This window comes from Cucumis melo, chromosome 6 (assembly GCF_025177605.1).
Source record: "Cucumis melo cultivar AY chromosome 6, USDA_Cmelo_AY_1.0, whole genome shotgun sequence".
NCBI lineage: Eukaryota > Viridiplantae > Streptophyta > Magnoliopsida > Cucurbitales > Cucurbitaceae > Cucumis > Cucumis melo.
Window position 1 is genome coordinate 3989910 of NC_066862.1, and position 24813 is coordinate 4014722.

The 24813-nt window shown below is 33.6% G+C and overlaps 2 protein-coding genes and 1 long non-coding RNA gene across 4 annotated transcripts; 1 reads left to right on the forward strand and 2 right to left on the reverse strand.

The window, feature by feature from the left end:
• Positions 1–1198: 1198 nt before the first annotated feature.
• LOC103483685 (protein NETWORKED 1A) lies at positions 1199–9509 on the reverse strand. The gene is made up of 5 exons (XM_008440408.3): positions 9231–9509; positions 8900–9072; positions 8217–8484; positions 3166–7421; positions 1199–2676 (listed from the first exon to the last, which is right to left on the reverse strand). The coding sequence occupies exons 3-5, from the start codon at positions 8317–8319 to the stop codon at positions 1561–1563; spliced, it is 5475 nt and encodes a 1824-aa protein (XP_008438630.1). The 5' UTR covers positions 8320–8484; positions 8900–9072; positions 9231–9509; the 3' UTR covers positions 1199–1560.
• Positions 9510–17319: 7810 nt separating this feature from the next.
• LOC103483686 (protein tesmin/TSO1-like CXC 2) lies at positions 17320–22084 on the reverse strand. The gene is made up of 10 exons (XM_008440409.3): positions 21718–22084; positions 20873–21033; positions 20003–20750; positions 19132–19604; positions 18950–19027; positions 18590–18770; positions 18420–18515; positions 18264–18330; positions 17970–18129; positions 17320–17888 (listed from the first exon to the last, which is right to left on the reverse strand). Exons 1-10 carry the CDS (start codon positions 21769–21771, stop codon positions 17540–17542), a joined length of 2367 nt encoding a protein of 788 aa, XP_008438631.1. The 5' UTR covers positions 21772–22084; the 3' UTR covers positions 17320–17539.
• On the forward strand, positions 17925–20802 carry LOC107990407 (uncharacterized). 2 transcript variants are annotated; one of them, XR_007821644.1, is made up of 4 exons: positions 17925–18073; positions 18158–18823; positions 18977–19061; positions 19169–20802. It is a non-coding gene; the product is annotated as an uncharacterized LOC107990407 (long non-coding RNA). The 2 variants fall into 2 exon arrangements; XR_001761933.2 differs by having other exon boundaries at positions 17943–18073; positions 18553–18823.
• Positions 22085–24813: the final 2729 nt, after the last annotated feature.

Consider the following 24813-nt stretch of genomic DNA (forward strand, 5'->3'; position numbering starts at 1 on the left):
GGTAGTAGATAAAGACAAGATTGGCTAGTGTTGTTTTGCTAAAAATACAAATCAACAACATTTTAAAAATGTTTGAGTCATAAATCGATTGTTTGATCGACTGATTGATACTTGCTCCTATGGGTTTTTAAGTTTCATGTAAAGTTGAAGTCTATAAATCAATTATTGATACTGATTGATACTCTCTCCTATGATGGATTTTTAGGTTTCATATAAAGTTGAAGTTTATAAACCAAATCTTTTTCTGTAAAAGGTAGTAGTGTACAAATTGAAGTGTATTTTCGATTAAGCCTTCACTATATAGTATAGAGTCTATAGACTATCAGGCGTCAACTATTATATAAACTGTAAGTCAGTTGACAAAATCAAACTGGTTAAATAGGAGCAGTGAGAAAATGACTGAAAAATTTTAGCTTCCAAGTTCGTGTTTAACTTTTAAAGAATGTTAAGAAAAGATTTAGAAAAATTATTGAATTGTCAACTTTGTGTTGTCTAGGTCTAGGTCTGTTATGTTTTATTTTTTCTAAAAAAAATCAATTTATCTGTTATATATAAATTTTAATTTTATGTGAGGGATCTTATTTGGTTTGTGAATTTTATTTAATAAGATACAAATTTATTGGACAAAAAAAGTTAAAAATAAATAGATAATTTAAATTTAGGGTTTTTTAAAAATAGAAAAAAAAACTATTTACATTAAATTCATTACATTTGATTTTCAATTAAATTTAAAAAAATATTTTTGACAATTTTCTTTCCTTTTCAAATAAAATTAATTTTTTTAACAAAAATAAATAAATATATAAGAAATTTTGTTTTTTTTTTTTCTATCTTTTTAAAAACCTGATATATCTATCTATACTATAACGTTCATTTATAAACTTGTTTTATGTTTGTTTTACATTAAAGGTTAAATCTTGTAATATCACATTGCTCAACAAAAAGTGAATAGAATCGAGCTTTACGGATGGCAATTCAGAGTTTTGACCGAACTTGGGAAATCGAGAAATACAGACGGAAGAACCACTCAACGAACAAATTTCCCCGATCCCCGGCTCTAATGGGTGTGTTTTACGGGGGAGAGGAAAACAAATGGGGGAAAGGAAAGTGTAAGCCCTAATGAGGAACTGAGAAAGAGCATCCAAAATTGTAAAGCACGCCATGATATCTGAATATTATGATGATCCACATCGGAACATGAGAAACCACATGAAAATCCTTTACTAGATTCCAATGATCAAAATCAAGCTAAGTGTTCCTTTTCAAAGGGCAACTTTTTTGCCACTCCATGTGCCAGTTATGTCTGCATTGAGCAGCAGGGGCCCTATTCACCAAAATTAATAAAGCCAGCACGGTGTAGCACAAGTTTTAGAAAGGACATGATGATTATTACACAAATCTATCATTAGATCAGAATTAAAAAAAAAAAAAGAATATTTCTCAAACAGATCCACAGATGATCTACAGACAACCATGCTACAATTATACAACTTACAAGGGGATCTCTACCTGCTGCTGCCTCTATAACATTAGTACTGTTCTGCCAAACTATCACATTATTCAGTCTCCATGAGTAGAAGGTCTTGTGCATCCACAAGAGCACGGCTTCTTTCTTCTTTCACTTCGTTTTCCACTTCTGTTGATGAAGTCTCTCAGGATAACACCAGGTTTACTCTTGGAGAATCTGTTCTTCCCTTTTCTTTTCTTCTCGGCTTCGAGTTTCAGCACAACACGCTGAATGTTCTGTACCTCAAACTGTAGTTTTCCTATCTTCTCGGTTCCTCTTTGTGCCTGCTCTGTTAGTTTACTTAGGGGGATGTTTCCAGTTGCTTCGAGCTCGACTGATGGTCTTCGCTCGAAAGATGAGGGACTGCGTTCCAAATTCTGCTTTAGTTGGCCATTCATATTTACTTGCTGATAAATGGCTTCCTCAACTTCTTTTATATGTTTTTCGACCGTGTCATATTCGTTGTTTCTGGCCATTTCAAGGGTGTTCACTTCAATTCTCTTTTTCAGATCTTGGATGCTTGTTAGAAGACCTGTCAATTGAACGACATCTGAATCAAGCCTCTCCAAAATTTTTCCTTTTCGGCCTCTTCGAATTCGTTCTCTAATGCTGGGCGATAATTCTAATCTATCAATGCTCAACTCCTTCTCTGCTTTCAGTTCTGAAGAAAAGTCTGGACTCTTGTGTTCTACAATTTCCAAATGTGGGTACTCGATTTGCGGATCAGGCGGGCTTTGTGGTGGCGAGCTATCAATCAAATTCTGGTCACGATCCTGCTCATCAGTTTCCCACAACTTAAGCATTTGATCATTGGTCTCACTACTTTCCCTTTTGCTTCTTCTCTGGAAAGAATTATCTGATACATGATCCAATGGAATATCTTTCATTAATATTCCATTGTCAGGTTTCTTCTTTCTTGCCTTCAGATTACTAGTAATTCCATCTACCAAATCTTTCTTTTCCTTCATCGTCATTTTCTGACAGGAGGTACCTTCTGATTTGAAGTCTTTGACATGTTTGTCAGTAGCTTCTTTGTTGAGTTTTTCCTTTTCCTTGATCACAGCCTTCTCAACTGCTTTTATCATGGCCCCAATCTTCTGTAAATCCAGTATCTCCTCTTTGTGGCCATTACAGATCCTGTGATCAACATGAATTGTGGTTTCCTCGCCCTGGCAGAACATTAACATAAATCAGTATTACATTTCAGCAACAGTTTCCTTGTCACTCATCATTGTGATGATGCAATCTTGAGATACAAGGCTTTCATATACAAGCTTAAAAGTAATTGCAATCTGATAGACTAGTACACAAGTCAACAAAAAACTATAATGTTTCTGATTAATATCTACAAGTTATAATCATTCCATTCAAATTTTAAGCTAGACCTGCAAGTTGACCACTCTATTTTAAGCAAACAACAGGCATAGGTGTATCCATATTTGCACATGTATTCGTTGTGTATGAGTATTGAATATATTCAGGCATAAAGTAAAGAAGTGAGGAGCTTCAATGATATAGAGCACGCAATTAGGCTATTATGAGCCAAAAGTAATAAATATTTACATTAGATAGTTTTGACTAAAGTAGGAAATCATTTTAGAAGAATAATTAGAAAGTATTGCCGTGGTAGCATATAATTAATAAGGAAAAAAAATTACCTCTTCTCCTATAAAACCCCTACAGGTATCCCTAGTCTGAGGAAGAACAATATGCTTGAGTGATTCTACATCCTCCCTCAAAGAAGCTATGGCGGGCTTATAAGCAGACAACTGTGACTCCATTTCTCTGATTTCAGTTTCTAGGAAACTCACTCTTTCTCTGAGTTGTTCAATCTCCATAGTTTTTGCAGTGTTCTCATCCCCAGCCTTTTCACAAGCCTGTGCAAGTTCATGAACCTTATGTTCGTATAAAACCTCCCGTATCGATGAGATTTGAAGATCAAAATAAAATGTTGTGGCTTCAGCTTCCCAGAGCTCAAATTCATCTCTTTTTTCCTGCAGTTCTAAACTCAGACACTCCTCTCGACTTTTGCATTTCCCAACCTCCTCATTCAACAAATCAACTTCAGATTTTAAATTTTTATTTACTTCGCAGAGGCATTGAATATCATTCTCCTGGCTTAAACACTTTTCAGAAAGTTGAAAATTCTCACTCTGTAGGCTGTGTCTGATCTTCATCGATTCCTTGCCTTCCATCTTGAGCTCCTCAACTGTCCCAGACAACTTCATGTTGAAATTTTGAGAATTTTTAAGCTCCGCTTCTGTTTCAGAAAGCTCTAGGGCCTTTAGCCTCAGAAAATCATTTCCAAGTAAAATTTGATAGTTAAGTTCATTGTTCAAGTCTTCTGCTTCATGTAGCTCCTTGGACAATTTCACTACAGATCCATTTAAATGCAAATTTTCCGCTTCCTTCAACTGAAATTTCTCTGCCAACTTTCCAAATTCTTCCCTTGAATCAGAATTAACCACTTGGAGATGACATATATCTTTAACAAGCTTTTCTATTTCCAAGAATTTCTCGGTTTTGAAGCTTTCAAAAATTGATGATAGAATGTTGAAAGCAATCACTTCCTGGATGATTAAATTGTGCTGCTCTTGTTGAATAATATTCTTGTCCTCTTCAAGGTCCAGAAATTTCTTCAGCAACGTTTTTTTTTCTTCAGCAATATTAAAATTTTCCTTTTCCAGCATAAGACAGGCCCCTTGCAGATTTATTAGCTTCTCGTTTAGAGTTTCAATCTCGGCCTTCAGCAGTAGCTCATGCTGTTCCCACTGGCTAACTTGCCTCATCAACTGGTTTTTCGTCTTCAGAAGCTCATGCTTGTCATTTTCATGCATTGCCAGTTGGCCCTTCATGATCTTTAACTCCTGCACAATGTTCTCTTTCTCTGACAGAAGTTCTTCACTCTCTAAACTCAGTTGCTTGAGAAGAGTTAATAAAACCGAGTTCTGAACTAACAGTTGCTGCTTCTTGTCTTTGTTTTTGAACATGGAAGCTTTCAAATCCTCAATTCTGGTCAAAATATCCACTATCAGAATTCTCTCTTCTTTCACATTTCCCTGCCCACAATCTTGATCCATTTGAAGTGCCATTAATACCTTACGGATTCCTGCTCTTAATTTATCAATTTCATTGTACATAAATTCTACTTCAACTTGTTGCTCAAGATTTTCACCTTCCAATTCAGCAATAAGTTTATCTGATAACTTGGATGCCTCTTCATATTGTTCACATTCGATAAGCAAAGAAAGATTTTTCTCTTCCAAATCCTCAACAAACTTCTGCAATATGTAGATTTCAACTTGGGCATTCACAGCCTTGTCTAGTAGCTCTTCAATTTCTTCCTTGCTCACTCTACTTTCTTCTCGTAGTTTATGGACATTGTTCTCCAAACCAGCAAGTCTGGCCTCAGTTGACTGCTTGTAACTTGTATGCTCTTGTTCTTCCACGAGAAGGGAAAATCTCAATTCTTCTACTTGATGTAAGGCAGAATCTTTGTCATTTTCCAGATCAGCATATTTTTCTTCTAGATTCGTAAACCTCTTTTCCAGGTTTCCAAGTCTCAGTTCAATGTTTTCAAGCTGAGCCACCAGTGCACCTCTTTCATTCAAAAGATTGGATCTCTCATCCTTCAGCAACTGGCAAAATTCTTCTAAGCCCTTTGTTTTTGCTCTTAATCCTTCAAGCTCTTTATTTGCACTAGATAGGGACTCTTCCAGCGATGTGTTCTTCTCTAAAAGTTTCATCATATTCTCAGTTACATTCTGCAGTTGTGAAAGCAAGGAAGATTTCTCTGCAACAAGAGCAGTTTTTTCTCCCTGGGTAAATTGGGAAAGCTCCTGGGATTCCTTGACTTTTTCCCTTATCTTCTCCAGTTCAGCATTCAATTCAGCCAGAGATACCTTGAGATTCGAATTCTCCTTTGCAAGTTCATCCATATAACTGAGTTTTTCATAAAGTGCTTCGATCTTGTTCCTGTCCCTTTCACAGGCCTCCCTCAGCTTACCATTTTCCTCTTGAAATTCTTTCACAGAAGATTCAAGGGAGTGCGGATCCAATCCTACTGCCTCCAATTGTCTCATTATCCCCTGGTATCTTCCACTCAAGCCTTTAATTTCTTCTCTCAAATGATAGATCTCTTTCTCAAGAGAGTTGCTTTGCTCTTCTTTTTGGGAGACCACCCCTTCAAGCTTCTCTTTTATATCCTTCAAGCCAGATAATTGATCCTCTAAATTCTTCATTGAAGTATTAGAAGAAAAATGCAATTCATTCAACATTTTGTTTTCATCCTTAACTCGTTGAAGCTCTTCCTCCATCCCATGTTTGCATATATCCAAATCCTTCAGCATCATGAGACCATTTTTAAGCTCCAAGGTCAGAGCTCTCTGCTCCTCCTGAGATTGACAATGTAACTTCTGCAAAGTGTGAAGAGTGTTCTCGACTTGTACAAATCGTGACTGCTCCTCATTCATTAAATTATGCAATTTTTTCAACTCATCTTGCTTTTCAGCAAGCTCTTGATCCTTCATAGCAATCTTCTGTACAAGTTTGTCTGCCTCGAACTGAAGTGAATGGTTCGACTTCTCCAAATGAGCACACCATTCTTCTGTTGTCTCCAGTTTTGCATTGGCCATCACAAGTTCACCTTTCAGACGTTTGGCATCATCTTGAGCATAAGATATTTCAGTTTCCATCTTGGCGATTTTCTCCAAGCACTGCTCATAATTGCGAGATGCGATTTCCTTCTCTTCGTTGAGTTCATCAAGAGATCTCTTCAGCGCTTTCACTTCAGCTTCTGAACTACTCATTTGTTCATCAAGCATCCTTGCATAATCTTCAGAAAGAGATATTTTGTTCTCTAAAGCAGATATCTTCTTTAGGCATTGCTCATACTGAAGAAGACAGACCTCCTTTTCAGATGCTAATCTGGAAAGTTGTTGCTCAAGGTTCTGAGCTTCAATTTCTGCCTTAGCAGCTCTCTCATTGTGTCCTTCAGCATCTTGTTGGGCTACAGCTAATAGCTTTTCTAAGCTAGATATCTTTTGCAAACATTGATTATACTGTAGAAGGCCAGAATTCTTCTCGGCTTTCAAATCTAGAAGGGCTTCCTTTAATATTTTTATTTCAATTTCAGCTTTGCTTGCTCTTTCGTCAAGTCCACCAGCATCTTTTTGAGCAGAACTAAGTTCTTTCTCCAGGCTGGATAATTTCTCCAAAGAATTCTGGTATTTGAGAAAGAAAGCTTCCTTTTCAGCTTCCATCAGATTCAGTCTTTTTCTTAAATTTTGAAGTTCAGCATCCAATTTTTCATCACTTTCTGAGACTGACTCACACAGGACCTGAGAGTCGTGATCATTAATCTGTCTTGATAATTGAGAAGGATCAAAATCGCCATCATGAAAAACTGATTGCGTTCCAATGCTTCCCTCACTAACCTCTAAAGTTTCTGGCACGTTTTTTCTTGATGCAAACATCTCATTGAGCTGCTTCAGACCCCCTTTACTTACACGAGAATTAGATTCCCCAGCACCATCTCCTTTCATTCTCAATGGATGTTGGTTTGTTGACGAAGAACTCCCCGATTCCTTGTGCAAGTCATCTTTGACATGCAGTGCATGATTTGGGAGGTGGATTTCTGGTGAGTGGGATTCAGCTTCAGAAACAGAAGACTCGTCGGAAAACATAAAAGGAGGCATTTGGTTGTCAAAGGCTTGAGCCATGGCTTTATGTGCATGGCGAAGTTCCACAGTTGCATGGTCATATCTTTCAGCTAAAGCACGGTAGGCTCTGTAGAATTCCTCAACTAATTTCATAAGCTCTGGACGTTTCTTATAGTACATTTCTGCTCTTCTGGCAAAGGAGTCTGCATCTTCTTCAATGAGTTTGATCATTGCTTTTACTTTGGCATCCATGTCTGCAAAAAAGTGGACATTACTTTTAGTTGCTATTCGTTGTAGCAAGAGGAGGACATGCAGCCACCTGATTCTTTTACGTTCGATAAAATTAATATGATTCGAAATTTGCAAGGGGAAACAAAAATGATATAATTTTAATTGAATCGTTCAAATTTAAGCTGGCATCCATATGTTTATCCACGAAGACATCCGGAGAAAGAATTTTGAGAATGCAAGTGGCAACTGTGAGACACATAGACACTAAACATTAACTTTCATAAGTGCTGACGGTTAGAAATATTCAAAAGTACTTTCTTCCCCTCTAATCGGTGCATCGCAATCATGCTTATGAAATAATCCACCACCATCAACAGAGATTGTGCCCACCCCAAAAGCCAGCTCCAAGAGACAAGGTATGATTAATTCAAGAAAAGAGAGTTTCAGCTAAAAAGTTTCTACAAGCTCTTTCTAATCAACAGCTCTATTATTACACAAAAATTATCATTCTTTACACGTCTTTCAACTCAACCCCTCCAGTACCAAGTCATCCAAAACTCGGACGTTTAAAAACGTAGGCAAGAAATAGAAAGATTGGTCAATATGAATGGAAATGTGAAGCTCAAGAAATGCAAGAATAATGCAACCCTAAACTTCCATTGAAGAGGATGCAAAGCAGTGCCAGTGGCATAAGAAAAGGCTCCCAAAAATTAGCCACTCAAGGAATGTTGACGGACAAGCCTCGTCTAAAAATGGGAGTAGGAATGAATTGTTATCAGTGATTCAGTAAGATTAGTCATGAAGAAAGGAAGCGTGACCTGTTAGATTCTCCTGTAGCCATTTTGAATTTTTGGGGCTGATATGGCTATCCCACCACCAAGAATATAAGCGCCGAGATTCAGAATGCATTAAGGTTGCCATGACTCCGGCAAACAACAACCAAACAAAATGTTTAGACCTTGGAAAAGCCTGGTCCTTGCACCAGTAATAGTCGAGGTAACGGATCCAGGCCAGACTAGCACGATTTGAACACACCCCCTAGTTAATCCACCATGAGCCTTTCCAGCTCCTTGTCACTGAGCTCACCTGCATTTGCAAGAGAAAATGTCCGTATGGAATAAATGCAAATTTGTTTATATTGGCCCTTTAGACTTCAATAGAAAGCTTCTAACAAAAGGCATGCCAGCAAGCTACTCAAACAAAACCAACTTCAATAATTGCAAATTTTCCTTGATAAAAAACCCTCGATTCACTGCATCAGAAGTCAACCCATTCAAAGAATGGGGAGAACAGATAGAATCCAGATCTCCAGCCACATATAACTTTCTCAAATTTGGTGATGAGCTCTAAAAACACTTGATCATTTCAAAGAAATACTATTTTACAAAGGTTTGAACAAGTTGATTCTTGAAGCAGTATAATCAGGAGGAAGCGGTTGGATTGTTAACTCAACACAAAATTCTTAGTACAAAAGGAAGAAATCATTTGTTCAAAAGCTTACCTGTGCCAAGCTTGGATCAGGAAGAAGTCGCTAAAGTACAGTGAACTAAAGGTTAAAGCATTATCTCATTCTTCAAACACACTTCAGAAACCAACCCTTTTCCGAACCAGGGGACCAAAAGCCTCCAGAACGGCTCAAACAGCTTGCTTGTTCCCAATCATATACAAGAAACTCTACAGTTCAGAAAGAACAGAAAATCAATCTTCAAGCAAATGGGTCTCGCCAAAAAGGAGTAAAACGGCAAACTCTTCTCATAAAACACTTCGATCAAATGAGAAAACTTAAGGAATAGCTACAAAATGGGTCATCAGAAGGAAAAACCCCCACTAACCAATCAGCTTCTTCACCCCATTTTTTTGCTTTCTCTGTCTCTGTCTCTGTCTCAGGCTGAAACTCGTCCCTTGTCTCCCAGCTATTCTCCATTTCTGAAGATCACATTCCCATTATATTTTTTGGTTTTGTACAGTAACCGTCCAATGATGGGTCGGCCGTTCGAGCAGCGTAAATGAAAGAACAAAGATTAAGCAAAAGGAGTAAATTAGGCAGATGGGTTACGCAAGGAATTAGGCAATTAACACAAAAAGATTAAACTTTTGGTAGGTAATTAAGATAAATCTAGAAATTAGAACAGGAAGATTACCCAAAAAAACAAATTTTGAAATTGGTATAGTTAGAATTAATTATATTGTAGAAAAGGAAAGGTGTCATATTCTTTCGATTTTGCTGTCTTTTGTCGCCACCACCCTGTGGAAGATTAGTGGGTAGAGAGTGATTAAGGAGCTTGAATAGCCAAAAGCTACTTCCTACTTTATCATTTTTATCTTATTTGAGATTTGTGTGTTAATTAATGACAATTATTAAATTAAATTTTCTTCTATTCTGTACGGTTGTGTGTGGTGATGATGTTCAAGTTGTGTTCTTTTTCGGGTTTCTAAATGGTAATTAGTGCATTTCATCATTGTTAACACTTCTGAAAACCAGATTTAACGAGCCAAATGTTGAGTTCTTCTTATTTTAAATTTATTTTTCACAAATCTTTTCTTTTAAGGAATAACGAAACTTCTTTTTTATCAATTCAAACTTCTTGTAAATTTTTTAGATCGGATTGGAGGCAACTTCAATTTTAAAAATTTGAAATATAGATTTTTTCTTTTTTCGTTTTTTGTATTTTGTGCTATGGGATCGTAGAATAGAGAAATAATTGTGAATAGCATAAAAAAATAAAATTATTTACAAATTATAGTAAAATTTTCTAATATGTTAGAGAAGATTTGGATGAACTTTTCTATATTTTGTAAATAACTTCAATATTTTACTATTTTTAAAAATACTCTTTTAGTATATGATATTTACTAGAGAATATAATAAAGAAATTCTAAAAAAAAAATTATTTACGCCTCAAACAAAAATCACTTAACGACAAAAATTTATTGCACTCAATTTTTTGTTTTAAATACTATTGTAATTTCCGAACTTTGTATATCGTTCTAGGTCTCTGAACATTTAAAGTATCTGTCTTGAACTTTTTAAAAGAGTATATATTGATCCATGTCGATAAGATTTCATTAACTCTCTAACAAAATAGTAAGATAAGTTCTATATTAGAATGACTAAGATATCAAATAAGATAGTCACTTATAATAATCTTAGGTTTTAATTTTTAATTAGATGCTCTAATAGTAAATTGATGTTTTATGAAAGAACTAAAAACTTATTGTCTTCTAGATCTCGATCATCGCCATTTTGGTACATTGATATTCTACTCACTTTCTAAATTCATATGTATGATGTAATTCATTAACATGTAATTTTTTCAGTACCTCGAGTTTATATATTTTGTGATTCACTGAAGTGTGAATATTTGTTTTACGACTTCGTAGAAATAATTTTAAATAAGTGTTGTGCTTTTTTTTTTTTTTAGTTTATTTTACCTTGTCATATAAGTTAAACATCAATATATCAGTTCTACTTATTGTTCTTAAACATCAATATAGCGGTTCTATTTATTGTTCTACTCAATATGACAAATTTAAATCTTGGAGATAACAAACAAAATTAGTTTTTATTTTGAGTTTATTTAATTCAATGTGTTAATTATATTTTTACATTGGCATAAAAGATCTACATAATAAATTAGTAAGATTTATTGGTTATTTATCAATTTAATTAATACGATGAATCTTTAGCATAATCATCTAAATGTAGAAAGTCGTCATTGAATTACTACTGTAATTTTAGCAATAAAGATTAAACTTTAGATACCAAAATATAAACTTTTAAAAATTTAAGAACCAAAATAAAACCAAATACATATTAAAATAGAACTTTAACCTTTCTTCTAATCTGGTACATTTTACCCTTTTTTTTATTCTTTAACAATTTCTCCGGAATAAAAACAATATTGCAAACTGCAAAAGTGCTCTAAAAAAATGAGAATTGTATATTAAAAAGTAAAAGTAAAAGAGAAATGAAGTGATAGCATCCAAGTCATTAAGTTGATTTAAATGACCTTTAAATTATAATAATCAATACAATTAATGGCTAATACTACATTTTTGTGCTTTTATTGCTCATTAATTTTGCAAACTTCGTGTTGAAGCTAAATCTTCTTTTTAACAAAATTAAATCTCTACTCGTTTTTTCCTCCTTTCTTCACCAAATTTACAAATTATACTTTTATAATTTCACCAATTCAATTTTTTCATTCAATTATTGGTAATAGGAATTTATTGTTATTATCATTATCATTATCATTATCATTATTATTATTATTATTATTATTTAAAAAGTTTATAGAACCAATACATCTAATTTTCCCCAATTTAAATCCTTGTCACACAAAATTCTCAATTATTATACTTTAACCCATTCTCACATTTTCCACAAATAATTTTCTGTATTTTAAATTTTCTATTATTGAAATATATATATATATTAACTTTCAAGTTCTCAAAATTATAAAATCTCTATTTCTTTTACTTCAAAATAACTTTATCTTTTTCTTGCCTTGGTGGGTAGAGGACCAAATATTGATATCTTAGAATATCTCCTCTCAAAGAATATATCCTCTCTTGAACATAGAAATATCGATAAGAATAGGAAGAAAAATATCAATTCATTCGTAATTTAGTAGTTTGAAGTACCATTTTACAATCTCAAGTGTCAATAGTTCGATACTTTCAGTTTAACATAATGCTAAGAAGACGTAACATATTTGAGGACGACGAGCCCATAATTTAAAAGAAAAGAAACAAGAATAATAATAACAATAACCAATAAAATATTTAGATAAATGTTATAAGGTAGGTTGTCGTCCATATTAATATACCATATCATACAAACCAATCAAATCATATTTTGATAATTAAATGAGAATTAGGTTAGAATACAAAGTCCATGATTCCAAAGTCAACAAAAATTTTGTCCTTACACCCATCCTTACAAATAGGAATCAAAATATATTTGTGGAGATCCTCACCTCAATACAAAAAAAAAAAAAAAAAAAAAAAAAAAAACGATGATCTTTCTTTTAAAATTGAACCATGATCGAAGAAAATATTTTTTTATTATTTATATTACAAATAACAAATACGCACACAACTTTTCTAACAATGAAAATATATATTTATTTAACGTTTAGAATCAATATGTCATTCATCTAATTTTTAAGTCGACTAACTTATTTCGTAAATAATTGTATTCATCCACACGCCATTAGACAATTATACCTAAATTATAAAAAGATATTCAATACGTGAAAAATTAGACAGTGTATAGTCGAACCCAAAAAATTAAAAGCTACTATTTATTTGTTTCATTATTAATCATATAGTTGTTTGAAATTATCAAATAGCTAAAACTAATCATATCTTTTAGCATTGACTCCACTGCCCAACTTCTCCATTACCAACTACCAACAATCTTTAAAAAAACTTCAATAATTTTTTTCATTATTACATATATATGATATATATATATATAAATGTTCTAACACTTTATTATTTCCTAAATATATATATATATATATTTGGTAAATTACAGGTTTACTCTTAAATTGGAAGTTTAGATATTTGAATTTTTAATTTCAATGTTTAGGATTTTCTAAACTTGGTGTCTTATATGTTTTTGAAATATTTGATAATTTTTCAAAATTCATAAAGTTATTGGGCACAAAATTGAAAATTGAGAGGTTTCGTTTGATCATAAAATTCAAATTTACGTTTCATATATATGTTTTGTTCTGAATGTGAAATAAACTAGTAAATACTTGGATAGCATATTCAATTAATTTCACTTAAAAAGCAAAACTGTTTTAAGTTTATTTCATAGTATGATAATCATATCATATCCTAATTATGAGATGAAGTTAGATTTTGATAAATTTAATCCAAAAATAATGAAACTGGTTGCTTTTCAATTATAAAGTTTGTCTATCATCTCTTCAATACAATAATATGTATTGATTTTAGATATAATCAAATTTTAATCTATAAGTGTGGGGTTGTTAAGATCAGAAACACCAAAAATAGCAAAGGGAATCTGTCGGTGCTTTTAAAAGCTTATATTAAAATAATAATAACATTAACCAAATTGTAATATGAAAAAGGAGAAACCAAAAAAAAAAAAAAAAAAAAAGATTAAAATTGCCAACACATTGTTTGAAATTTTTATTTTTCTTCTCTTGTGGCCTACCGGCCCTTACGTTACATTATTGGTGTCTCAATTTGTGGGTGAATTTTGTCTTCCTTTTCTAGGGGTCCGCCACTTCTTTTCTTTTCATTAATGGGTCACCTTTGATCGGTGCTCCTACTTCTATGTTACGGCTATTCGAGTCCACGTTATCTTCTATGAAACAATCGTAAATATAACAATTAAATTCAAAATATTAATACGTCACAACATATAACAAATTTTATCAAACTTTCGTGATCTATTATTCGTAAATATTTAAAAATGTTGATTATTATTCTTGAAATCGCTACTCATTGTAATTGATTAATGCAATACCAACATGACATGACATGACGTTGCAAAATAGCATATGATTGTGTTTTGTCATGGTGGTTATAATTACGACAAAATGTGTAATAAATATATAGTATTATTTTAAATAAAATTGTAAATGTCACTTTTTTTTTCTAATTTATAAAAAAAAATTAACATAACTATAGTTGTGTATGATATAAAAGTAATTTTAAGGATATTATTGAGTATGGGTTTGAATAATTTTTTTTTTTTTTTAAAGAATGGTACAAACATGAATCTTTTAAAATATTAGAATTAAAAGGCATGGTCTAGAGATAGAATGTTTTTTTCTTTTCTTTTTTTTAATTTTAGAAAAAGGTGCATTTCAAAAATGCAATCTATATAATTGAGATAAAAGGAGAAATAAGAATCTTTATATTTTTATTCCTTTATTCTACATATATATATATTTAGATTTTGTTTGCATCTAATTTTCTTTCCAAAAAGTTTACTTTTTTTTTTTTTTCTTTTTCTTAACATAAAGTTTGGAATGATGATTCATGAGTGACGATAAAATTGAAATAATTTAGTTTTTGGAACATTGATATATTGAGATTAATTGGGTCCAACTCCAATGTAAAAAAATGGGTCGTTGTACAGCCAATTAGTCAATGATCAGAACCGTCCATTAAATGATGTCCACATGGGTGCTGATGTAGGACTATTTTGACTCATCGGATTGCTTATGGGTCCACTTGTCATATGGCCGATGGGTTCTTTCATACCTCTTGCCTTATGTTTTCATAATCATATGATTCCTGTCTCTCATATTTTAGTGATTTCGTTTTCACTCTATCTCAATTCTAATGATCGAAGGTTCGATCGACTTTTTTTTGTTGAACATTTATATTTTAACCAGTTGAATGTGTTTCAATTGGCTATTTAGATTTATCGTTCTAACTAACAAATGGAGTGGAGAAGTTTGATCATTTGACCTTTATATCATGCACTTTGATAGCTATATTGCTTTGCCCGTAGTATTTTTTGTTATTGTTTGACATAAATTCTATCTCGTTTGTCTTTCTCTCTTGATTTCACTTACAAGTTCAAAGCTTTTTCATTAGTCACTAAATTACTTCAAAAGTCAATAGACATGGAGTTGAATGTTGCTCATTCCAAGAGAACACAGATTGATTAGAGTGGTCAAACTATAGCAAAAACTCTTACATTGAGGGAATAAATTTTCTCCTTTTGTCCAAAATTTTAGTACTTGAAACTCAAATGACTTGTTGAGAATCGAATCTGTTCAAGCACTCCAGTTTCAGAAATGAATTCTAAATACTTCTTGAGAAAAAAAAACGATGAGGTAAATAGCAGTAGAGATTGAACTTGAAATACAGAACCTTTAATGAAGAAGAAGTTGCTGTAATCTGCAGTAAATGTTGTAAACCTTCCAACATTTTAGAAATTTTGGAGCATATTTTTCTGCATCAATCAAAATTCTAAGTCATCAATGGAGATTGTCAAGTCTAGTATATTTGTTTGTTCAGCAAAGACAATGACTTTAAACCCAAAAAATTAGAAATGCAATCTCCCAAAAAAAAGAAGAAGAAAAAACAACGGTGAAATTTGGTTGTGAGTACCCACCAGCACAAAGCCAGAGTCCTTTCTAGTTGGCTTTGCTTTCTTTCTTTTTCAACCTCTGTTTGATTTTACTCCTCACCAAAAAGCTTATATTATGCTTTTAAGAAACAGTAAAAACAGTACAACAGCCAAAATAAATATAAAAACCCTCCACCTTCTTGATGTGATTTCCCCTAAAACTCCTCGTCAAACTATTTGGTGAGAGAGGGATATGGGTTTGAATTATGTCCATCATAACTATGGAAATTCAAATTTCTTTAACGTTGAAAATTTTACCCACTGTCTTGAATTATATATAATGTATACGTCTACTCATCGTGACTTCAAATCATTTTGATTCATATCCTTTTAAAAAGTTCATTTAGTATCTATCCTTTCGATTTTGGTTCATTTTAACCACTTTACTTTCAAATTGTTCATTTGACCTTGTATGTTGAACTTTTATTCATTTTAGTCCTTGAACTTTCAAAAAGTGACCATTTTGATCCCTAATGATCTTTTTTTAAAGGTACATAGGGACAAAAATAAATATTTTGAAAAATATTGAATCCAAAATGAATCAAAGTTGAAACTACAGCTATCAAAATAAATATTTAAAAAAAACGACGAAACTAAAAAGATAAGAACCAATGTAGTATCTATCTAATATAGTATTCAAATCTCATCTATAATTAGGTTAGAACAAACGTAGAAATCGCAAAGTCAAGGGATTTTGGTTTCAGTCCTTGTATTTGTGTTCTAATTTCATACTAATCCACATATTTTCAAATGTTAGGTTTGGTTTCATATATTTGGTAAACTAATGAAGTTTCTAATTGTTGAGTCGAAGGTTTGTCCAAAGTTCAAAAGAGTCTTAATTGTTGAACTAACCTTATTTATATAGCTTACCATCCCTATGATTTAGGCATTAATAAAAGCATGTGTATCCATATAATTTGGCATTAAACATCTAACATGTTCTGTTCAATGTCTTCATCAGCACAAACCAAGAAAAAACAGCAAAGTTTCAATGTGTTCTGAAGGTGTACTGTTTCTTAATTCCAAGAATATATCGAGAAAAACAGACACCATAATGAACTTTAGGACCAAGGGATTGTATTTGTGTGGACAATGTTTGAATAAAGTATTAGAGTGTCGGCATGATCGCCCTTTTAATATAACAGCAAAACCTAATACATTTCTACCGAACTCCATGATTAAAGTTGCCTCTCAGGGTATCTAAGGAGAAAAGTGGAAAATAAGAGGGGCATGTGAATCTTTTGGACCCCAAACAAAAGATAAACTTTAAGATTTTGTTTTTGTTTTCTAGTGGAATGCCCAGCTGTGTGGCTAGCCAGCAGTGTTACTCTGAAAAAGGGTACTGGAAAAAGTTGGGATTCTGGGAATGGTTGTGTAAATTTGTTGGGTTTTTTCTCAAACAAGTAAAAATCCTAGACATGTTTGTTCCCACCCGGAACTAGCCGAAAATAAAAGGACAAAAGCCTATCACCCACCCATGTGCTGCCTTCCCCATCTTTCTCTCTCTGTTGATTCAAATCAAAACTGAAGAGACTCATGTAAGGAGGATTCTATGAGGCTCATAAAATGGGTTGGGCCATAGTTCATGGATGAAGGTTGGACTTAGAACAGGGCTTTGATGAACTTACTGGGTCCAACTCAAGCTTATTTGGTGATTACTTTTGCTGAGATTGCAGTGTAGTGGTCAAATGAGCAATCTGTTGACTAGGGGGTTTGTTCCTTCGTTAGATCTGATAGAAAGGATCTAAACCAGATGGCTGTCAGCAAAGTTTTGATGAGAAGAAAGATCGAAATGAAGCAAATTAATCATGGATCTATATAAATCAACAGTCCAACCATCATTTCTACAGGTACAACCTCTGGAAAACTAATATTTTACAAGATAAGTTGGAGGTATTGGGCGTAGGGAGACTACTTTTTATTATACAAAGCTCAAACAGAGTACCACTGAGCAACGTATTTTTCAACTAATTGGCAAATTGAAGCAGACTTTGCTCGGAAGACTCACCATTTTCAGTGTTGAGGGGTCAGAGAAGGGAAAGATGGAATCGACTGCAATATCAATTTCCGACCCGTTCGTGGCAGTGGCGATAAACCGAAGTCACTCTGAGGAGGAGATATCCTCTTGCTGTTGGGGGAACCAGTCTTCACGCCTGCTCCAGGAGAGCATTCGCCACGAAGAATATCTGGCATTTCATCTTCCGAAACAGGTTTGGTGTTTATCCCAAGATCCGGTTGGGCTCGGAGGATATTCGGCTTTTCAAGCTTGTGGCCACCATAAAATCCAGATGAGGATCCAACATTTAGAAAAGAAGAACGCAGGGGCTTGCTTCTTGAAGAGAACGGCAGGGGAACCAATTGCCTGCACATGTAGAGATTGTCAACGCTTCAACAATAGTGAACATAATAAATTGTTGTTTAGCTGAAGATTTAAGAGAGGTACCTGGAAAGTTGCAATGGAGTTGAGGGAATAGCAGAACCTGGGTTCTGCTCTTCATTATTCTGGATTTCAGGGCCTTGCAGACCTTTGTCCATCACACTTTTAGGGTTTGTTTCTGTTTCTTCTTCTTCTAGTTCAGCTTCTAATCCTAATATAGAAGACCCTGAAACAAAAATAATCTATACTATCAGGGAAAGTTGTGTGAGGAATACGATCTGTATCTCAGATGCACAATCAAGAAACCAGTCAATCAGAGTGCAATCAAGATAATCAAGCGGAATCACCAATAAAACTTACCATCCTTTCTTCCAAATGCATTTTTACAACCCTCACATCTGCAGCTAATGGAGCATCCAACACCACCCTTTGCGAAAGACAAATGGTTTAAATAAGATCCGGCTCAGAAAAATAATAAAGATAATTAAAAAAACATGTATACCCAAGGGGTAAAACCTGATAGCATTCACAATATTTCTTAAGACAACTTGATTTCTTGCAGTTGCATCCTCTTTTATGCCGTGCAGATGCTGGGGTTTTGTTAGATTCATCCTGAAAGAAACAAATTTCCCATGTTATCATCTTGCAGCTTCACAAAAAAAAAATCTAAACGGAGATTTTCATACCCCTGGTTCTGGGAGAGAATCCGAGTTCCTGATCACTTTGGGAGCAAATGCAAGCGGATTGCGAGATTCAATCTGCTTACGAGTTGCAAGAACGGTATCTTCATGAATAGGTTTGTTAAAGCAATCTTGACATGAACATGGCTCAATACAGTAAACGCCAGCTGCAAAGCATTCACAGTAACTGCAAATAGAGGACAAAAGTCAAATACAATACTTACCGAGACAAGTTCAAAAGTACATGAATTTCGCACCATAACCCCCAATTTTTTATTTAGAAACCAAGTGCCTGCACGGCAAGTAGATCACGAGTTTCTTGTATTATCAAAATGATTCAATCAGACTGTTGGAGTTGAAACTCACAGTTTTAAACACTTGGACTTCTTGCAGTTACAGCGTTTGCATGATGACTCGGTTTCTCCAGCAGGTTCCAACCTACGCCTGCAAAACCATTAGGCCTCCATTAGATAACAAGGTGATGCAGCTAAATATCAAAGTTAAAAAATTTCATGCGGTAGCCATTTCATTACAAATGTTTGACTTGCCTCTTCTTTTTGGGACTATTTTGATTGAAATCTTCAGCAAGCACATATGCAGATGCCCTAGCACCATCTTCCTCATTTTGCACCCCATTCCCTGACGGATCCATGTCCCTTTCAGTAACAGCTGATGTCAAGAGAGGATCCAGTCCACCTGAAGGTGAATGGCATGAAGCACTTGAATTGGGCAAATTGAGTTGCCTCTCAGATGAAAACTTTTCATGATTGAGATTTTTGGCATCCTTTGAAGTTGTTGCCAAAGCATTCAAGTGTAAACCTATTCCAGTTAAAACGCATCTGGTTGCAACACCACCAGACTTATAAGGGACAAGTTGTTTATCCATGGACGCCGTCTTCTCTTCTGGATGTGTCGACACAGAACCACCATTTGAAGTATCTTCTAAGTTTTTTCTTCGACTGACTGCAGCCTCAAAGTCCAGACACCGCCTCCGCATACCACGATACAAATTAGATGCCGGCTGTAAGCAAACAACAAGCCATAACTAATATTATTAAATATCCAGAACATATTGCATTAATCAAAAGCTAAAAAAAAGTTAATAAGCAAACCTAACGTAACAAGATACTCAAAATTAATGGGATTGACGAATGGTGAAACAGGCTCTATATGTTAGCTCAGCAAATTCATATTGGCATGGATACAATGTAGTGGCCTGGCAATTAGGGTAATAAAAACATTGAAAAGTTTAGTTTAAAAGAAATATATGAGGTTATCCTTCATGATCAACATATATTCTTTTCCTTATCTCAATTTCATTGCCCATTATTTCCTTGAACATCTGACATGCATGATGCAAAAAGTTAAACCACGGAATTTTCATAAAATGTTTCAGCGGAGACAATTAAACGTTAATACCTTACAATCATCTGCTATATATCTAGCCACTTCATCATCTGTTATTTCCCTACTCACAGAGTTACTTGAATTTGGAAAGGAAAGGCTATCCATTCCTTGGTCCATATCTTTTAGTTCACAAGCTTCTCCAGCTTGAGATGACAAAAACTCTATTTCATGCTGTCCACCACTACATTCTATTGGATCAGCAATTCTCATTTTTGACAGATTGGCATTGTCATTTTCCATGATCTGAGACAAGGTACTTGATGCAAACCCTGTCACAAGGTCTAATGGTTTCTGAACTAGTCGGATAGCCTCCGAGCCGTTGGGAGAGCTGAATATCAAAAGATCGGCACCTTCAGTAATTAAACTTTCCCAGTCATAACCAGTCCCCTCTCTTTCTTCAGTGTGGTTTATGACCTGCTTATTCTCTTCAGCTTCAGATGACTCATTCCCAGATTTATTTTTAACACAGGAGTCACTTAAAGCCGGATCTTCACCTGATTTTAGAACACTATCTGGTAGCTTTTGGTCACAATCTGGATGAGAAGAATCACTCTTTGATGCTTGTGGCTCTTCATTAGTGGACACTGGACGCTCAGAAGGCAGCTCAGTAGATGGATTAGAAAGAGAATCAGATTTGCCATCCGGTGCACTAGAGTCATCCTGCAATTCAGCCACATTCCCTGTAGCACCTCTATCAGTCTCAACTTTACTCCCATCTTCGGTAGAAAAGTCTGGTTTTGATAGATCTGAAATACTGTGTCTGTTGACAAATAAAGTTTCAATTATATGAAGAGTGGAATAGACTGTAGTTACATTTCCTTGCAAGTAATTTTTTTGAAAAAAAAGCATCTTAAAAGAGCTTAAAAGGGGTCTGTACTGCACCTTCTTAAGAATCTAGATTCCTTGTAAGAACTGGCATGTGGTGAAGTAAAAACTGATGGAAGGGAAGCAAAACTAAGCGAGTTAAACGTCTGAGAAGTATGTATGGACTTAACAGGTTGAATCGGAGAAAGATTATTGATGTAGTTGAAAACTGGAGAATCCTGCATCATTAATAATTCACTTGAGACATGAAATGAAAAATGAAGTATGAAGCCAATCTATGCATAAACACCTCCACACTCTCCCCCAAAGGAAAAAAGAACACCAAGCAAAGCCATCACAGAGCTTCAAAAGCCAGTAAACGCTGTTTCTAAGTACGAAACCACGGGCCAAAACCAAGATAGAGATCTACTCTAAACTTGGCGAACCACAACCAAATTTCAAATTTCAAAGTAACAGTAAAAAGGACCCGAGCACAGAAATAGAACCATGGCCTTTATGAAAGCAAATGTTGCCGAAATTGGAGATCTGAACCTTGAATTCAAAAAGCTCAAGGAAGTCAGTCCTCCACAGACCATCAAAAAGAAATCAGTAGAAAAACAAACGTTAAATTCACCAAATTAAAAACTTAGAAAACACTAGTTTCATGAAAAACCAACCAAAGCCCACAAAGACAATAGATCAAGGAATTCACAAGACAATCCAAGGCATGCAACCAACACATCCACAAAAGCAGAAATGGGATCGACCAATTAAGGATATAGAAGTCAACGAAGTGGAAATCAAAGAACATGCACAAAAACAACAAACCAATCCGAACCCAGATGACACAAACTCCCAAAATAACCATAAAACACAATCAAACAGCAAAAGGGTCGCCCCCATTTGAAATGAAAACCATCCACCTCAAATTTAGAGACGGAAGTAGCGCCGATCTGGTTCCTTTCCGGAGTGTCCATGTCGGCAAGCTAAATGGGATTTTCCAGCATCCCTCAAAGAGACGACCCAAAAGCAAAAAAAAAAATCAAAGAATCACACACTAATTAGCTACTCCCACCACTGCACTGCTCTCTTCTCTTACTGACTCTTAGGTTTCCCCCTCTTAACCTAGCTTTCTTTGTTCTTAGTAAAATGGGGTCTTAGAAGATGAGATTCAAAGGAGCGGGAAGGCGGGATAGTAGATTTTCTCGTGGGGATAACCCGAGACCCTACCGCTAAGTCCCACCACAATCTCCCACACTCTCCTCTTCACAGCTGTCGATGTGTTAATACAAAAAAATTGCCCTTCTTTAGCTTTTTCACAGTAAATTTTTATTTTTTTCTCTTTTTCTTTTTCTTCAATCTTCTTTATTGTAATAAACTGTTATCTACTAAACTATTTATAAAAAAGTAACGTATGGTTGTATGATTCTGCTTTTCTGGGTAATGGATTTTTCTGCCTCTCTCTCTGTTTTCAATTTTTATTTACTTCTTTTTCTTTTTCTTTTTTCTTTTGTGATTTTTCTTTGCTCTTTTTTCTTTCTCCTTTAATCCTTGTTTTTACCTATGCCTCTTTTTTCATAGTCATTGAGTGTATTTCAATCTGGGTTTTTCTATTGTTTCCAAAGCTACCATGATTATTGTTGTTTGTTGAAAGAAAAAGCATTTAATTTTTCACATCATCATTTTTACCTTGTGAATTGAATTGAATCTCAAGGCCAAAAAGGGTTTGTTTCCTACTCCTAAGTTGAAATTGTGTAAGATTCTATTAATTGTTGCATTTGCAATTATAGGACTGTTATAGTATCAAATGTAATAAATTTATACCTTATGTATAACTTTTTCTAATGGATTGCTAGCTGAATAAAAGTTATATTATTAATAATGATAATATTAATTGGATCACACTTAACTTTTGCAACTTTTATTAATGAATCTTGTATAATTTGTCGTCCATAAACTTTTCGTTTTAGTATATTGTCTTTTCTTCTGTTTTTATTGTTGAGTGTGCTTTTACGGCCGGACGGGACGATAAAAGCATAAGCATAAGAAAATCATATGTATATTTGCAATTTTTAATTTAATGGATAAAGTCTAATGAATTTTATAATAGTGCATTTTCAAAGTATAATTTTACTAATGTAGACAATTCAATGTAAATAAAATATGATAAAAATGGATAGATTATACATTTACAAGTTAACATCGCAACAATTAATTTTACCTTCATGTTAGAGGTGTAGCAAACAATCAAAATAAAGTTAAATACAACGAATTCATCTGTGTGTATCGATCAAATTAAGAATGTTTAAGTATAATTATGAAAAATATGGTTTAAAAATAGTTTTATGCGTAAAATTCTAGCTATTACTATTACACTGATAACCGATAAAAATATGTTATTTTACCCTGAAAATGTTATATAAAGACCAAAATGAATGTACGCAGAAAACAACCAACTTATTGTTTATTATTATTCTTTATAATTTGGATTAGAAATATCTCTAAATATTTTGTGAGACATTCATTTGTTAGAAAATTAACCATCATACAAAATGGTAGAATATTGAGTTTATTATTGAAATTAGTATGATGTCGTTGGAGGCATCCAAACTTGTTAGTTTCGGCTATAACTTTTTATTTGTACAAAATATATAATTCATACAGATTACAGTTCTTTATATATCGAGTGAAATTAGTAAAACAACTTAACATTTTAACTACAATTAGTCTACAATGTTGTTTATTAAAACATAGATTATAGTCTCAGAACGTAAGTTAAAATATGTATAATTTATCAAATTAAAAATACATTCATAATAAAATGAGAATAATTTCATCGATGCTTCATACTTTATGTTCTTAAACTAACTTATATGCACAACAACTCAATATTCAAAAATAAAGAAGCCACGTACTTTCCGTGTTAAAGTGTCTCTAGTATGTGAATGACCGCAATTTCAATTTCTTTAAATACATATTTGATGTCATATTAAATCTAGATTAGGTGGTCAAATGACATTATTGAAAATTTAAATATATTGTCTCATAATAATAATAAAAAAAAAAAGTAAAAATTCACCAACCAAAATAAATTATACATATCTCAAACAATGTATTGTTAATCTTGATATCAATTTGTTCTCCTTCCATAACATTAAACCTTTGAATTCCCAAAGGAATAAAGATTTTAAGAAAAAAAAAGCCATGAATTTAGAAAATGAAATAAATGTGAGAATAAATGAAGAAAGTAATGTATTTAAATTTGTGGGAGGAAAAAGAAAAAAAAAAAGCTAAAATTTGGTACTTGTGTATTTTTTTCTGAATAATCTGACAGTAAAAGAAAAAGAAAGGAGTAAAAATTAAAAATAAAAAGAACTGACAATGTCCTAAAATAGAGAAATGGAATTAAAATTATAAATACAAAATCGTACTAAGTTTTAATGTAAAATGTAATTAAAATTAAATATGGGTTTTAAATGAGCATTAAAGGGCGGGAAACAGGGGATGACGTAATAGTTACTCTACATTGATGAGCATTGAATCTTCGGTGCACACGAGCTTTTTGTGCCTTATTCCACGAAGATCATTTGCCACGCCTCCTTCACGTGCCACCACCACCACCCACACCCTTTCTCCTCTCACTTCATTCCTCCCTCCAATTAATACTCATCTAATTTCCACTTCTTTTTTTTTTTTTTTTTCCTTTTGAAGAAACAAATATATTCTACTTGTTTCTTAATTTTATACGATTCGAGAATGAAGTTTTCATTTCGTACATGTCAGATCACAAATTAATTAGTAATTGCTTTCGATCTCCAAAAAAAATCTTACTTCTTTTGAAATTTCTCTTTTTTGGACCGAAATATTTACGAAATCCCCATGAATAGGATCAAACTTTATTCCATCGTATTTACATGAAATTTCTCTTTCTTATTATTAAGCAAGTCCTCAAGAGGGTTTGGCTTAGTTGATCCATGATTTATGTTTCGTCTTTCGTTTCATTTTCGTTTGTTCCGAGA

Bases quoted from the DNA above. Each gene is read 5' to 3' on its own strand.
- LOC103483685 (XM_008440408.3), bottom strand. From the start codon at position 8,319: ATGGCAACCTTAATGCATTCTGAATCTCGGCGCTTATATTCTTGGTGG. The intron at 7,422-8,216 runs GTCACGCTTCCT...ACTTTTTTGCAG, and splicing joins GCTACAGGAGAATCTAACAG to ACATGGATGCCAAAGTAAAA. The intron at 2,677-3,165 runs GTAATTTTTTTT...ATGTTCTGCCAG, and splicing joins GGGGTTTTATAGGAGAAGAG to GGCGAGGAAACCACAATTCA.
- LOC103483686 (XM_008440409.3), bottom strand. From the start codon at position 21,771: ATGGACACTCCGGAAAGGAACCAGATCGGCGCTACTTCCGTCTCTAAA. The intron at 18,331-18,419 runs GTTTTACCCCTT...TCTTTCGCAAAG, and splicing joins AATATTGTGAATGCTATCAG to GGTGGTGTTGGATGCTCCAT. The intron at 18,130-18,263 runs GTAAGTTTTATT...TTTTTGTTTCAG, and splicing joins TGCATTTGGAAGAAAGGATG to GGTCTTCTATATTAGGATTA.